Genomic DNA, 15,228 nt, shown 5'->3' with positions numbered 1-15,228 from the left:
TCCGTGGTCCGTATTGACCCACTCTGGGTTCCTTGGTCCGTATTGACCCCATTCTGGGTTCCGTGGTCCGTATTGACCCCATTCTGGGTTCCGTGGTCCGTATTGACCCCATTCTGGGTTCCGAGGTCCGTATTGACCCGCTCTGGATCCGGACCGAGGTCCGTATTGACCCAGTCTGGATCCGGACCGAGGTCCACCAGTTGAGTATGGAGGGTCTTTTGTTTGTGTTGGACATTCATATTGCACTCTACAGTCTTACCTATGGATTGTTCAGCCTACTCAGTGACACCCACAGAACACAACTATGTAGAGTTTACACAAATATTAGCATCTCAGCTCTATTGCAGGACTCTGAAACCTCTGTTGTCCGGGAGTTGAACCCCGTCAGCTAAATTGTCATGATAATCAGTGGTTTCAAGTTTCTCTGTACATTTTTGACAAGATGATCACAGCAATAAATAAATACTTCTGCATTTCCCGCTGTGTTAAACACATTGATTCTCATTGCAAAAAGGCTCCGGATAACTCCTGATAGAGTTGATTCTCATTGCCAATAGGCTCCGGATAACTCCTGATAGAGTTGATTCTCATTGCCAATAGGTTCAGGATAACTGATTTGATTCTCATTGCAAAATAACTCCTGATAGAGTTGATTCTCATTGCCAATAGGTTCAGGATAACTCCTGATAGAGTTGATTCTCATTGCCAATAGGTTCAGGATAACTCCTGATAGAGTTGATTCTCATTGCCAATAGGTTCAGGATAACTCCTGATAGAGTTGATTCTCATTGCCAATAGGTTCAGGATAACTCCTGATAGAGTTGGGTAGCTGATGGACCTATTCAGAGCTTAAATAGACAACATGATTAGTCACAGGAACCAGGACTAATAAAGCCAATGCAACTGGCTGTTTTACTAATGCTAGGCCTTCCACATGGATGGACATTCATAAAGTTATAGGCCAACACTGTAGGATACACCCCAGTAAACACAGACCGACGTCTTTTGAATGTCTTTGTTTGACTTGGCCCAAACATTAGACCGGACCAGATCTGAACCAATCACATCATTAGGTTAGGTTTTCATTGACCCGGGTGCATTCAACAAAAGTAATGTGACAAAAAAATCTTTGCGGCGGCAGATATGAGAAATGTTATAAAGCTCAACAACATTTTTAATCGTTTGATGGTGGATTTTTCTTTTGTCAAAGTTTATTTATTCCCGACAAGTGAGGATAGAAGCTGTGTTTAAATTTTTATTTTATTTTTATGATTGCGGAATCATTACTAACAGCTGTTTTTATCGACACAAGATAATTAAATGAAAGCACTAGCGGGCAATTGTCGGATCTATTTTCTATGTGAACTTTCTCTAAATGTCGACAAAAAAAATCATTGGACAAGTTATTGGAGACAGCTACTGTTTCACAAGATTGGAACGCAGAGTACAGCAGAGTACAGGAACGTCAAGTTTAGTAGAGTACAGAGTATAGTACAGTAGTACAGAGTACAGCAGAGTACAGGAACGTCAAGTTTAGTAGAGTACAGAGTATAGTACAGCAGAGTACAGGAACGTCAAGTTTAGTAGAGTACAGAGTATAATACAGTAGTACAGCAGAGTACAGGAACGTCAAGTTTAGTAGAGTACAGAGTATAATACAGTAGTACAGCATAGTACAGCAGAGTACAGGAACGTCAAGTTTAGTAGAGTACAGTAGTACAGCATAGTACAGCAGAGTACAGGAACAAAGTTTAGTAGAGTACAACAATGCAGAGTATAGTACAGTAGTACAGCAGAGTACAGGAACATAAAGTTTAGTAGAGTACAACAATGCAGAGTATAGTACAGTAGTACAGCATAGTACAGCAGAGTACAGGAACATAAAGTTTAGTAGAGTACAACAATGCAGAGTATAGTACAGTAGTACAGCAGAGTACAGGAACATAAAGTTTAGTAGAGTACAGAGTATAGTACAGCAGAGTACAGGAACGTAAAGTTTAGTAGAGTACAGAGTGTAGTACAGCAGAGTACAGAAACGTAAAGTTTAGTAGAGTACAGAGTATAGTACAGTAGTACAGCAGAGTACAGGAATGTAAAGTTTAGTAGAGTACAGAGTATAGTACAGTAGTACAGCAGAGTACAGGAACGTAAAGTTTAGTAGAGTACAGAGTATAGTACAGTAGTACAGCAGAGTACAGGAACGTAAAGTTTAGTAGAGTACAGAGTATAGTACAGTAGTACAGCAGAGTACAGGAATGTAAAGTTTAGTAGAGTACAACAATAAAGAGTATAGTACAGTATAACGTACTGTATTGTACTCTACTCTAATGTACTGCGTTAGGGCTGGGCGATATGGAATAAATATCATACAGCTGTATCTTTTTTCATTTTCATTTTTTCATTTCACCTTTATTTAACCAGGTAGGCTAGTTGAGAACACCTTTATTTAACCAGGTAGGCTAGTTGAGAACACCTTTATTTAACCAGGTAGGCTAGTTGAGAACACCTTTATTTAATCAGGTAGGCTAGTTGAGAACACCTTTATTTAACCAGGTAGGCTAGTTGAGAACACCTTTATTTAACCAGGTAGGCTAGTTGAGAACACCTTTATTTAACCAGGTAGGCTAGTTGAGAACACCTTTATTTAACCAGGTAGGCTAGTTGAGAACACCTTTATTTAACCAGGTAGGCTAGTTGAGAACACCTTTATTTAACCAGGTAGGCTAGTTGAGAACACCTTTATTTAACCAGGTAGGCTAGTTGAGAACACCTTTATTTAACCAGGTAGGCTGGTTGACACCTTTTGAGAACACCTTTATAACCAGGTAGGCTAGTTGAGAACACCTTTATTTAACCAGGTAGGCTAGTTGAGAACACCTTTATTTAACCAGGTAGGCTAGTTGAGAACACCTTTATTTAACCAGGTAGGCTAGTTGAGAACACCTTTATTTAACCAGGTAGGCTAGTTGAGAACACCTTTATTTAACCAGGTAGGCTGGTTGAGAACACCTTTATTTAACCAGGTAGGCTAGTTGAGAACAAGATCTCATTTACAACTGCGACCTGGCCAAGATAAAGCATAGCAGTGTGAACAGACAACAACACAGAGTTACACATGGAGTAAATAATAAACAATAAACAAGTCAATAACATAGTAGAAAAAAAATAATGAGAAAAAAAGAATCTATATACATTGTGTGCAAAAGGCATGAGGAGGTAGGCAATAAATAGGCCATAGGAGCGAATAATTACAATTTAGCAGATTAACACTGGAGTGATAAATGATCAGATGAACATGTGCAGGTAGAGATACTGGTGTGCAAAAGAGCAGAAAAGTAAATCAAATTAAAACAGTATGGGGATGAGGTAGGTCAATTGGGTGGGCTATTTACCGATAGACTATGTACAGCTGCAGCGATTGGTTAGCTGCTCAGATAGCAGATGTTTAAAGTTGGTGAGGGAGATAAAAGTCTCCAACTTCAGAGATTTTTGCAATTCGTTCCAGTCGCAGGCAGCAGAGAACTGGAACGAAAGGCGGCCAAATGAGGTTTTGGCTTTAGGGATGATCAGTGAGACACTTGCTGGAGCGCGTGCTACGGGTAGGTGTTGCCATCGTTACCAGTGAACTGAGATAAGGCAGAGCTTTACCTAGCATGGATTTGTAGATGACCTGGAGCCCGTGGGTCTGGCGACGAACATGTAGCGAGGGCCAGCCGACTAGAGCATACAAGTCGCAGTTGTGGTTGGTATAAGGTGCTTTAGTAACAAAACGGATGGCACTGTGATAAACTGCATCCAGTTTGCTGAGTAGACTATTGGAAGCTATTTTGTAGATGACATTGCCGAAGTCGAGGATCGGTAGGAAAGTCAGTTTTACTAGGGTAAGTTTTGCGCTTAATAAAAAAAAATATATATTTTTACTTATGGGCAATTCACGATATATTAATATAGATTTAGTTTTTCTCTAAATAAGCCGTACAATTAAAGGTTGAATACACTGCATTTCTAACAGTCAATAATCTAATGAATTCAGGGCTTGTGAAGTTATACCGAGGCTAAATATAAGCCTTCCACAACCATAACACCCACTAATCATTTATTATTTTATCAAAATAGTTTAACCTGCTATTTTTTGTTGTTGCAATAATCACTTCTCTCAAGCCCACATGCTAGTGACTAGCCAGCTAATTTTTACATTTCAAGTTTAGTCAAATTGGATCCATTTGTTAGATAACAAGGTTGAACAGTTGAATTGTTATGAACACACCCTTCTTTCTGTCTCCGACTGTTTGAAAAGCATGTTAGCCTGTTCGCTTTGTTCAGATGTTAAATCCAGTGGCCTACCTTATTTCTCAGAATGAGAACAAGTTGCTTATTCCTTACAGTGCATTCTGAAGGTTTTCAGACCCCTTCCCTTTTCCACATTTTGTATTTACCCTTATACTAAAATTGATTAAATGAAATGTTTTTCCTCATCAATCTACACACATAATGACAAATGACAAAGCAAAAACAGGTTTTTAGAATTTTTTGCAAATGTACAACAAAATTCAAAACCGAAATGCTTTATTTGCATAAGTATTCAGACCCTTTGCTATGAGACTCAGAATTGAGCTCCGGTGCAACCTGTTTCCATTGATCATCCTTGACATGTTTCTACAACTTGATTGTTGTCCACCTGTGGTAAATTCAATTGATTTGACATGATTTGGAAAGGCACACGCCTGTTTATATAAGGTCCCACAGTTAACAGTGCACGTCAGAGCAAAAACCAAGCCATGAGGTCGAAGGAATTGTCCGTATAGCTCTGAGACAGGATTGACTCTTCCTAGAGCTGGCCGCCCGGCCAAACTGGGCAATAGGGGGAGTAGGTCCTTGGTCAGGGAGGTGACCAAGAACCCAATGGTCACTCTGACAGAACTCCAGACTTCCTCTGTGGAAATGGGAGAACCTTCCAGAAGGACAACCATCTATGCAGCACTCCACCAGTCAGTCCTTTATTGTAGAGTGGCCAGACGGAAGCAACTCCTTAGTAAAGGCACATGACAGCCCGGTTGGAGTTTGCCAAAAGGTAAGGGCTCTGACCATGACAGACAAGATTCTCTGGTCTGATGAAACCAAGATGAATCTCTTTGGGCTGAATGCCAAGTGTCACATCTGGAGGAAACGTGGCACCATCCCTACAGTGAGTCATGGTGGTGGCAGTGTCATGTTGTGTGGATGTTTTTCAGCGGCAGGGACTGAGAGACAAGTCAGGATCGAGGGAAAGATGAATGGAGCAGGGAGATCCTTGATGAAAACCTGCTAAGGACCTCAGACTGGGGTAAAGGTTCACCTTCCAACAGGACAACGACCCTAAGTACACAGTCAAGACAATGCAGGAGTGGCTTTGGGACAAGTCTCTGAATGTCCTTGAGTGGCCCAGCCAGAGCCCGAACTTGATCCAGATTGAACATCTCTGGAGAGACCTGAAAATGGCTGTGCAGCGACGCTCCCCATCCATCCTGACAGAGCTTGATAGGATCTGCAAAGAAGAATGAAAGAAACTCCCCAAATACAGCTTATAATGTCAAACCCAAAAAGACTTAAGGCTGTAATCGCTGCCAAAGGTGCTTCAACAAAGTACTGAGTAAATGGGTCTGAATACTTATGTAAATATGATATTTCTGTTTTAAATTTTTAATACATTTGCAAAAAATTCTTAAAACCTGTTTTCGCTTTGTCATTAGGGGGTGTATTGTCTGTACATTGATGAGGGGAAAAAACTATTTAATACATTTTAGAATAAGGCTGTAACATAACAAAATGTGTAAAATGTCGAGTTCTGAATATTATCTGAATGCACTGTTTAGGAAATCTAGTTTAGAATACGCTAAGTTCATTTACGTAGTGAACCCTTTATAGTGTGAACTTTGTGTCTAATGTAAAGATGAATTGAATGTTTTGTTGTCAGCTCTTAGCTACCTGATCTAATATAGTTTGAGAATAAAGATTGTGTCAGAACTTTCAAGACTCATTTTTGTGTACTTTTCTCTTTATTACTACAGACCGACTCAGTTTAAGTCTGAGGCCGGTAACATCAACAGTGAGGACAAACCCAGCCTGCCTCTCTCCTTCCACACGGATTCCAAACCTACAGTCACTGGGTCCTGATTGTGACAGTGGAGCCCAGTTTGCACTGCAGGATCCAGAGATGGCATCAGTGAAGCTGGAAGACTGCAGTCAAACACTGGAGCTGAATGTCAACATTAAAGATGAAGAGGAGGAGGAGAAGATTGGGAAATCTGTTTCTCATGGTAAGAGGAGGTTCTAACTATATCTTCAGAATATAATAATGGAAGTTAGACCTCCATTATGACCCAGTCTATTGATAGGTTGAATTCTGTAATTCTGACAACACATCCCTGAACAACTGGGTTATCCGGAGTGATCAGAGAGTAGACTAAAGAAGTGAAGTAGACACACTGTCAGCGTTTTAAAGTTCTATGAAATGAGTCTCTAGTTTCTAACCCTTGTGATAGTGAATGGATGTTGATATGAAATGAGTCTGTGTAGTTACTAACCCTTGTGATAGTGAATGGATGTTGATATGAAATGAGTCTGTGTAGTTACTAACCCTTGTGATAGTGAGTGGAGGATGATATGAAATGAGTCTGTGTAGTTACTAACCCTTGTGATAGTGAGTGGAGGATGATATGAAATGAGTCTGTGTAGTTACTAACCCTTGTGATAGTGAGTGGAGGATGATATGAAATGAGTCTGTGTAGTTACTAACCCTTGTGATAGTGAGTGGAGGATGATATGAAATTAGTCTGTGTAGTTACTAACCCTTGTAATAGTGAGTGGAGGATGATATGACTCATAATATTCACCCCTTTCTGCCCTCAACTGTGGAACAGCTTTTAGGGCGGACCCCATTTAGTCGACTGGTCGATTGTTGGTCAATAGGCTGTTAGTCGACCAAGATTTTTTTTAGTCGAGCAGTGGCAAATATACACTACCAGTCAAAAGTGTGGACACACCCATTCTTTATTTTTTACTATTTTCTACATTGTAGAATAATACTGACGACATCAAAACTACAAAATAACACATAGAATCATGTAGTAACCAAAAAAGTGTTAAACAAATCCAAATATATTTGAGATTGTTCAAAGTAGCCACCCTTTGCCTTGATGACAGCTTTGCACACTCTTGGCATTCTCTCAACCAACTTCATGAGGAATGCTTTTCCAACAGTCTTGAAGGAGTTCCCACATATGCTGAGCACTTGTTGGCTGCTTTTCCTTCACTCTGCGCTCCAACTCATTCTAAACCATCTCAATTGGGTTGAGGTTGGGTGATTGTGGAGGCCAGGTCATCTGATGCAGCAGTCCATCACTCTCCTTCTTGGTCAAATAGCCCTTACACAGCCTGGAGGTGTGTTGGGTCATTGTCCTGTTGAAAAACAAATAATAGCCCCACTAAGCGCAAACCAGTTGGGATGGCGTATCGCTGCAGAATGCTGTGTTAGTCATGCTGGTTAAGTGTGCCTTGAATTCTAAATAAATCACTGACGGTGTCACCAGCAGAGCACCCCCACACCATCACTCCTGCTCCTCCATGCTTCACGGTGGGAAGGAGGACCTAGTCTGCTCCTCCATGCTTCACGGTGGGAAGGAGGACCTAGTCTGCTCCTCCATGCTTCACGGTGGGAAGGAGGACCTAGTCTGCTCCTCCATGCTTCACGGTGGGAAGGAGGACCTAGTCTGCTCCTCCATGCTTCATGGTGGGAAGGAGGACCTAGTCTGCTCCTCCATCCTTCACGGTGGGAAGGAGGACCTAGTCTGCTCCTCCATGCTTCACAGTGGGAAGGAGGACCTAGTCTGCTCATCCATGCTTCACGGTGGGAAGGAGGACCAAGTCTGCACCTCACAAAGACACAGTGGTTTTATATAAAACATCTCAGTTGATGTTGGGATGTCTGTTACTTGAACTCTATGAAGCAGTTATTTGGGCTGCAATTTTTGAGGCTGGTAACTGTAATGAACTTATCCTCTGCAGCAGAGTCTGGGTCTTCTTTTCCTGTGGCGGTCCTCATGAGAGCCAGTTTCATCATAGCACTTGATGGTTTTTGCGAATGCACTTGAAGAACCTTTCAAAGTTCTTGACATCTTCCGGATTGACTGACTGTGTATTAAGGTAATGATGGACTGTCGTTTCTCTTTGCTTATTTGAGCAGTTATTGTCATAATATGGATTTGGTCTTTTACCAAATAGGGCTCTTCTGTATACTACCTCTACCTCGTCACAACACAACTGTTTGGCTCAAACGCATTAAGAAGATAAGAAATTCCACAAATGAACTTTTAACAAAGCACACCTGTTAATTGAAATGCATTCCAGGTGACTACCTCATGAAGCAGGTTGAGAGAATGCCAAGAGTGTGCAGCGCTGTCATCAAGGCAAAGGGTGTCTACTTTGAAGAATCTCAAATATAAAATTATCTTTGATTTGTTTAACACTTTTTTGGTTACTTCATGATTCCATATGTGTTATTTCATAGTTTTGATGTCTTCACTATTATTCTACAATGTAGAAAATAGTAAAAATAAAGAAATCCCTTGAATGAGTAGGTGTGTCCAAACTTTTGACTGGTACTGAATATATAAAAAATGTATGGCACACAAGCCATCTGTCTGATTCACGCCTGTCTGAGTGGACTAGTCCATTGCCTGTCTGGGTGGACTAGTCCATTGTCTGTCTGGGTGGACTAGTCCATTGTCTGTCTGGGTGGACTAGTCCATTGTCTGTCTGGGTGGACTAGTCCATTGTCTGTCTGAGTGGGCTAGTCCATTGCCTGTCTGAGTGGACTAGTCCATTGCCTGTCTGAGTGGACTAGTCCATTGCCTGTCTGAGTGGACAAGTCCATTGCCTGTCTGGGTGGACAAGTCCATTGCCTGTCTGGGTGGACTAGTCCATTGCCTGTCTGGGTGGACTAGTCCATTGCCTGTCTGGGTGGACTAGTCCATTGCCTGTCTGGGTGGACTAGTCCATTGCCTGTCTGAGTGGACAAGTCCATTGCCTGTCTGGGTGGACTAGTCCATTGCCTGTCTGGGTGGACTAGTCCATTGCGGAGGGGATGGCACACCACTATCACCAGTAGTACATTTAGCCTACCGTTAATTCCCATCATTTTTAGTCTACAATGTTTGGTTGGTTACGGTAATGCATTCAATATATTATTATTACAGTCTTACCATTGTCATTGTAGGAGTGTACACATTGTTTGCAGAGCGTACAACCTAGGCTACACTTGTGAGAAAGGTTTTGGTGTATTTCCTTCCATTTACTAGTTTACAATTTATCTTTTGGTTAGAGTGCTCCTGTCAATGTTGAGTAAGGACACACACCTGATTACGCCTGATTGCTGTTTGAGGTGAAGACATTTTTTGTTTGAGAAACTCCACAATGATGGTGAGTTAAGACAATCAGGAATAGTATCAGATCCCCAAATGGGCACATTTATAGGCCTACATTTGCATAGAAGCCAGCTTGCCTATAGGCCTACTTCAATGTGTAATCAGGCCTATAGGCTAGCCTGCCTGATTAGACATAGAAGTAGAGATATAGGCTAGCTGGCCTGATTACACATAGAAGTAGAGATATAGGCTTGCTGGCCTGATTACACATAGAAGTAGAGATATAGGCTAGCTGGCCTGATTACACATAGAAGTAGAGATATAGGCTAGCTGGCCTGATTACACATAGAAGTAGGCCTATAGCCTAGCTGGCCTGATTACACATTGACGTATGCCTATAGGCTACCTGACCTGATTACACATTGAAGTAGGCCTATAGCCTACCTGGCCTGATTACACATAGAAGTAGGCCTATAGCCTACCTGGCCTGATTACACATTTAAGTAGGCCTATAGGCTAGCTGGCCTGATTACACATTGAAGTATGCCTAGAGGCTAGCTGGCCTGATTACACATTGAAGTAGGCCTATAGGCTAGCTGGCCTGATTACACATTGAAGTAGGCCTATAGGCTAGCTGGCCTCAGTGCAAATGTAGGCCTATAAATGTGCACATTTGGGGATCTGAAACTATTTCTGATTGTCTTAACTCACCGTCACTGTGGAGTTTCTCAAACAAAAAATGTCTTCACCTGAAACAGCAAGTAAACAAAGTCTGTTTCTATATCCATTGAGAATGACAATAGTTCCTCAATGTAGCCTATTTAAAAAGTATTTCCATCTCTCTCCCTTTTGATAACCACTCAGTATGACAGGGGAAAAATGTAATGCTCTGATCCAGTGGAAATGTCATAAAATAGGCCTACCAGATTACTTCTTATCCCTTGCGCAAAATAGCCTACAGCTGTTTGTCTGGAGCTAGCTGGCATGGGAATATTTTATACAATGTTGCAAGTTTGCTAGCACAGGCCAGACCAAATTAATAGTTGATACAATGTTTCAAGTTTCTTGCAGACAGGCCATGTGCAGCCAATTTGATTTATAGGATATCTATTTTCATCAGGGTGTGTTCTACCTGCAGGTTGCAATGTTTGTATTTGTTGGCTTTATGTAGGCTATTTTTACATATTGGCAATGGAAGTTACTTTTAGATTCATTTTAATTTAGATATAATTTTGATTAACCACATGACATTGATTTGAGATGTAAAGACTTTATTATAAATGAAATGAAAATCATAACGCAGCAGCGGGAGGAGGAGAGTCGAGAACAGATTTATTTTATTCTGGTTACGCTATATTGATCTCTGGCTCCCTCGTGAGTATTTTGTGTGTCTTCAATTTTTAAGTTGCATTTTTAAGTTGCTTAAAGCATCAGACAAGCTCAGTAGCCTCCATATAGTTGATTTTATTTCAGCACATATATATGGAAAAATACACGTTTTTAAAATTAAAACATTTGGTTGAAAAAAAACAAGACTCTCGGTCGAACGGGAATAATTTTTTTGTCGGGACAGCCTTAATAGCTTTATTTCCTGTATTGTACAGCCTACTGATATGAAGTCATATGTATAACACACCAACTGACTGGTTCTTCTGATGTTGTTCACACAGGAGACCATGTTGAGACATTCTCTACATCCAGAGAGCAACAGCAGGAAGATTACAGAGCTAAGAGGTCTCACCACTGCCCACATTGTGAGGAGATTTTCCCAATTCTATCAAAACTAGAAATACACCTAAAAATACACACAGGAGATAATCTGTATTCCTGCACTGACTGTGGGAAGAGTTTCACAACATCACAGGCTCTGACAGTTCATCTGCGAGTCCACACTGGAGAAAAACCTTACTCCTGCTCTGACTGTGGGGAGAGTTTCTCTCAACAGAGCAGCTTAAAAACACACCAACGTATACACACAGGAGAGAAGCCTTACTCATGCTCTGACTGTGGGAAGAGTTTCTCCGTATCAAGCAACTTAAAAACACACCTAAAAATACACACCGGGGAGAAGCCTTACTTCTGCTCTGACTGTGGGGCAAGTTTCTCTCAACAGAGCCACTTACAAACCCACCAACATATACATACAGGAGAGAAGCATTACTTCTGCTCTGACTGCGGAAAATTCTTCACAACATCAGCTGAGTTAAGAGTTCATCAGAGAACACACACAGGAGAGAAGCCTTACTGCTGCTCTGACTGTGGGAAGAGTTTCTCTCAACAGGTCCACTTAAAATGTCACCAGCGAATACACACAGGAGAGAAGCCTTACTCCTGCTCTGACTGTGGAAAGAGTTTCACCCGATTGGATATATTAAAATGTCACCAGCGAATACATACAGGAGATAAGCCTTACTCCTGCTCTGACTGTGGGAAGAGTTTCTCCCAACAGGGCAACTTAAAAATACACCAACGTATACATAAAGGAGAGAAACCTTATTCCTGTTCTGACTGTGGAAAATGCTTCACAACATCAACTGAGCTAAAATCTCATCAGAGAACACACACAGGAGAGAAGCCTTACTACTGCTCTGACTGTGGGAAGAGTTTTTCCCGATTGGCTACCTTAAAAACACATCAATGTATACATAAAGGAGAGAAGCCTCATCACTTCTCTCAGACCAACTAAGATTAAAGTCACTATCAATTAATCCTCATCCCATAAAATAATTGGCGATGTTGAATTGGATCAAATGAAGAAAGCTTAGAACACGTTTCTCACTGTGAGAGAACTGTGCAGAAGAAAGGGAGCGTTATAGAATGATGACATTGGAAATCATCTTCCTCCATCTTTTTTTTAACTTCAAAACATAGAAATGCGCCATTTTCACATGTGTTGATGTTGGGGTGGTGCTGGGGATGATGAATATGAAGTTGAAACATTTTAAAATGTCCCTTTAAGGAAAAAACAATAGGATGGTGGTTGGTCGGGTGGATGGATGGATCAGCATATAACATGAAAGTCTAGCAACCCAATGGTTGCGTGTTCAAATCTCATCACGGACAACTTTAGCATTTTAGCTAATAAGCAACTTTGCAACTACACTACATGACCAAAAGTACACTACCATTCAAAAGTTTGGGGTCACTTAGAAATGTCCTTGTTTTTGAAAGAAAATCTATTGTTTTTGTCCATTTAAAATAACATCAAATTGATCAGAAATACAGTGTAGACATTGTTCATGTTGTAAATTACTATTGTAGCTGGAAACAGCTGATTTTTTAAATGGAAAATCTACATAGGTGTACAGAGGCCCATCATCAGCAGCCATCACTCCTGTGTTCCAATGGCATGTTGTTAGCTAATCCAAGTTTATCATTTAAAAAGGCTAATTGAACAATAGCAAACCCTTTTGCAATTATGTTAGTACAGCTGAAAACAGTTGTGCTGATTAAAGAAGCAATAAAACTAGACTAGTTGAGTATCGGGAGCATCAGCATTTGTGGGTTCGATTACAGGCTCAAAATGTCTAGAAACAAATAACTTTCTTCTGAAACTCGTCAGTCTATTCTTGTTCTGAGAAATGAGGGCTATTCCATGGGAGAAATTGCCAAGAAACGGAAAATCTCGTACAATGTTGTGTACTACTCCCTTTACAGATCAGAGCAATCTGGCCCTAACCAGAATATCAAGAGGAGTGGGAGGCCCCGGTGCACAACTGAGCAAGATGTACATTAATGTCTAGTTTGAGAAAGTCCTCAACTGGTAGCTTCATTAAATAGTACCCGCAAAACACCAGTCTCAACGTCAACAGTGAAGAGGCGACCCCGGGATGCTGGCCTTCTAGGCAGTCTCATACTGGCCAATAAAAAGAAAAGATTAAGATGGGCAAAAGAACACAGACACTGGACAGAGGAACTCTGCCTAGAAGGCCAGCATCCCGGAGTCGCCTCTTCACTGTTGACGTTGAGACTGCACTGTATTTCTGATCAATTCGATGTTATTTTAATGGAAAAAAATGGCTTTTCTTTAAAAAACAAGGACATTTCTTATTGGCCCCAAACTTTTGAACGGTAGTGTATGTGAGCACCTGCTCGTCAAACATCTAATTTCAAAATCATGGGCCTTAATATGGACTTGGTCCCCCTTTTGCTGCAATTAACAGCCTTCACTCTTCTGGGAAGGCTTTCCACTAGATGTTGGAACATTGCTGTGGGGACTTTTTCCATTTAGCCACAAGAGCATTAGTGAGTTCGGGCACTGATGTTGGGCGATTAGGTCTGGCTCGCAGTCAACGTTTCAATTCATCCCAAAGGTGTTCGATGGGGTTAAGGTCAGGGCTCTGTGCAGGCCAGTCAAGTTCTTCCACACTGATCTCGACAAACCATCTGTGTATGGACGTCTTATTTGTGCTCGGGGGCATTGTCACGCTGAAACAGGAAAGGGCCTTCCCCAAACTGTTGCCGCAAAGTTGGCAGCACAGAATCATCTATAATGTCATTGTATGCTGTAGCTTTAAGATTTCCCTTCACTGGAACTAAGGGGACTAGTCCGAACCATGAAAAACCATTAGTTTTAGACCATTAGTTGTCCTCCACCAATGCACTATGCATTGGGGCAGGTAGCGTTCTCCCTGCATCCACCAAACCCAGATTCATCCGTCGGACTGCTAGATGATGAAGCGTGATTCATCACTCCAGAGAACATGTTTCTACTGCATCAGTCCAATGACGGTGAGCTTTACACCACTCCAGCCAACGCTTGGCATTGCACATGGTGATCTTAGGCATGTGTGCTGCTGCTCGGCCATGGAAACCCATTTTATGAAGCTCCCAACGAACAGTTCTTGTTGACGTTGCTTCCGGCAGCAGTTTGGAACTTGATAGTGAGTGTTGCAACCGAGAACAGACCATTTTTACATGCTTCAGCACTCAGCGGTCCTGTGTTTTGAGCCTGTGTGGCTTACCACTTCACGGCTGAGCCGTTGCTCCTAGACATTTCCATTTCACAATGACCGCACTTACAGTTGAACAGGGCAGCTCAAGCAGGGCAGAAGTTTTATGAACTGACGGTGCCACATTGAAAGTCACAAAGCTCTTCATTAAGGCCATTCTACTGCCAATGCATGGCTGTGTGCTCGATTTTATACTCCTGTCAGCAAAGGGTGTGGCTGAAATAGACAAATCCACTATTTTGAACTATATATACTTTTGTATATATAGTCTGCTTAACATGGTAAGTAGTTGCATGCTAGGCTAACATGTTAATGTTAGCAACAACTAATTGGAATACGTAAAATATCATACGTATAGCAAATTCGTAACATATTGTACAAAATCTAATTCGTAACATCCTACAAATCGTATTACAGTTATAGGCCAATGTAACATAACATACCGTAAAATACTAAATAGTGTGCAATGTTCTTTTTTTTTTTTTTTTTACATATAGTACATTTTGCTTTGACACCAAGTTGTCCCTCTGCAGTTCTCTGTGGAAATGAGCTAGTAGACACATGTATCAGATAGAGATGGTGTGATGATCAGTTCTCTGTGGAAATGAGCTAGTAGACACATGTATCAGATAGAGATGGTGTGATGATCAGTTCTCTGTGGAAATGAGCTAGTAGACACATGTATCAGCTAGAGATGGTGTCAGTTCTTTTTTTTACTACATAATGACTTTTGTTTAATGATACACAGGCTATGAAATGACTACCCTGTTTATTAAATTGTCTTTTAAAACTAGATTCATTATTATAGTCATGGATAACTGTAATGAACTTAATTGATCTGCTAATGAAAAAATAAACATTCTACATGAATTTGT

At 41.1% G+C, this 15,228-nt stretch overlaps 1 protein-coding gene across 5 annotated transcripts in view; it reads left to right on the top strand.

Annotated features, from left to right (window-relative positions):
• The window catches only part of LOC115127674 (zinc finger protein OZF-like), a 77,820-nt gene that overhangs the window by 42,668 nt on the left and 19,924 nt on the right, over nucleotides 1-15,228 (top strand). For all 5 annotated transcript variants that reach the window (XM_065022454.1, XM_065022457.1, XM_065022452.1 and 2 more), the window contains 2 exons: nucleotides 6,048-6,296; nucleotides 11,072-15,223. In XM_065022454.1, the coding sequence (XP_064878526.1) occupies nucleotides 6,194-6,296; nucleotides 11,072-12,087 (1,119 nt within the window). In that variant the 5' untranslated portion in view covers nucleotides 6,048-6,193 and the 3' untranslated portion in view covers nucleotides 12,088-15,223. Of the gene's footprint in view, nucleotides 1-6,047; nucleotides 6,297-11,071 lie in introns of those variants that run through there.

Source organism: Oncorhynchus nerka, linkage group LG2, assembly GCF_034236695.1.
Source record: "Oncorhynchus nerka isolate Pitt River linkage group LG2, Oner_Uvic_2.0, whole genome shotgun sequence".
NCBI classification, from domain to species: domain Eukaryota; kingdom Metazoa; phylum Chordata; class Actinopteri; order Salmoniformes; family Salmonidae; genus Oncorhynchus; species Oncorhynchus nerka.
Note: the sequence above shows the minus strand (reverse complement) of the source record. Positions and strands in the feature narration are given on the sequence as shown.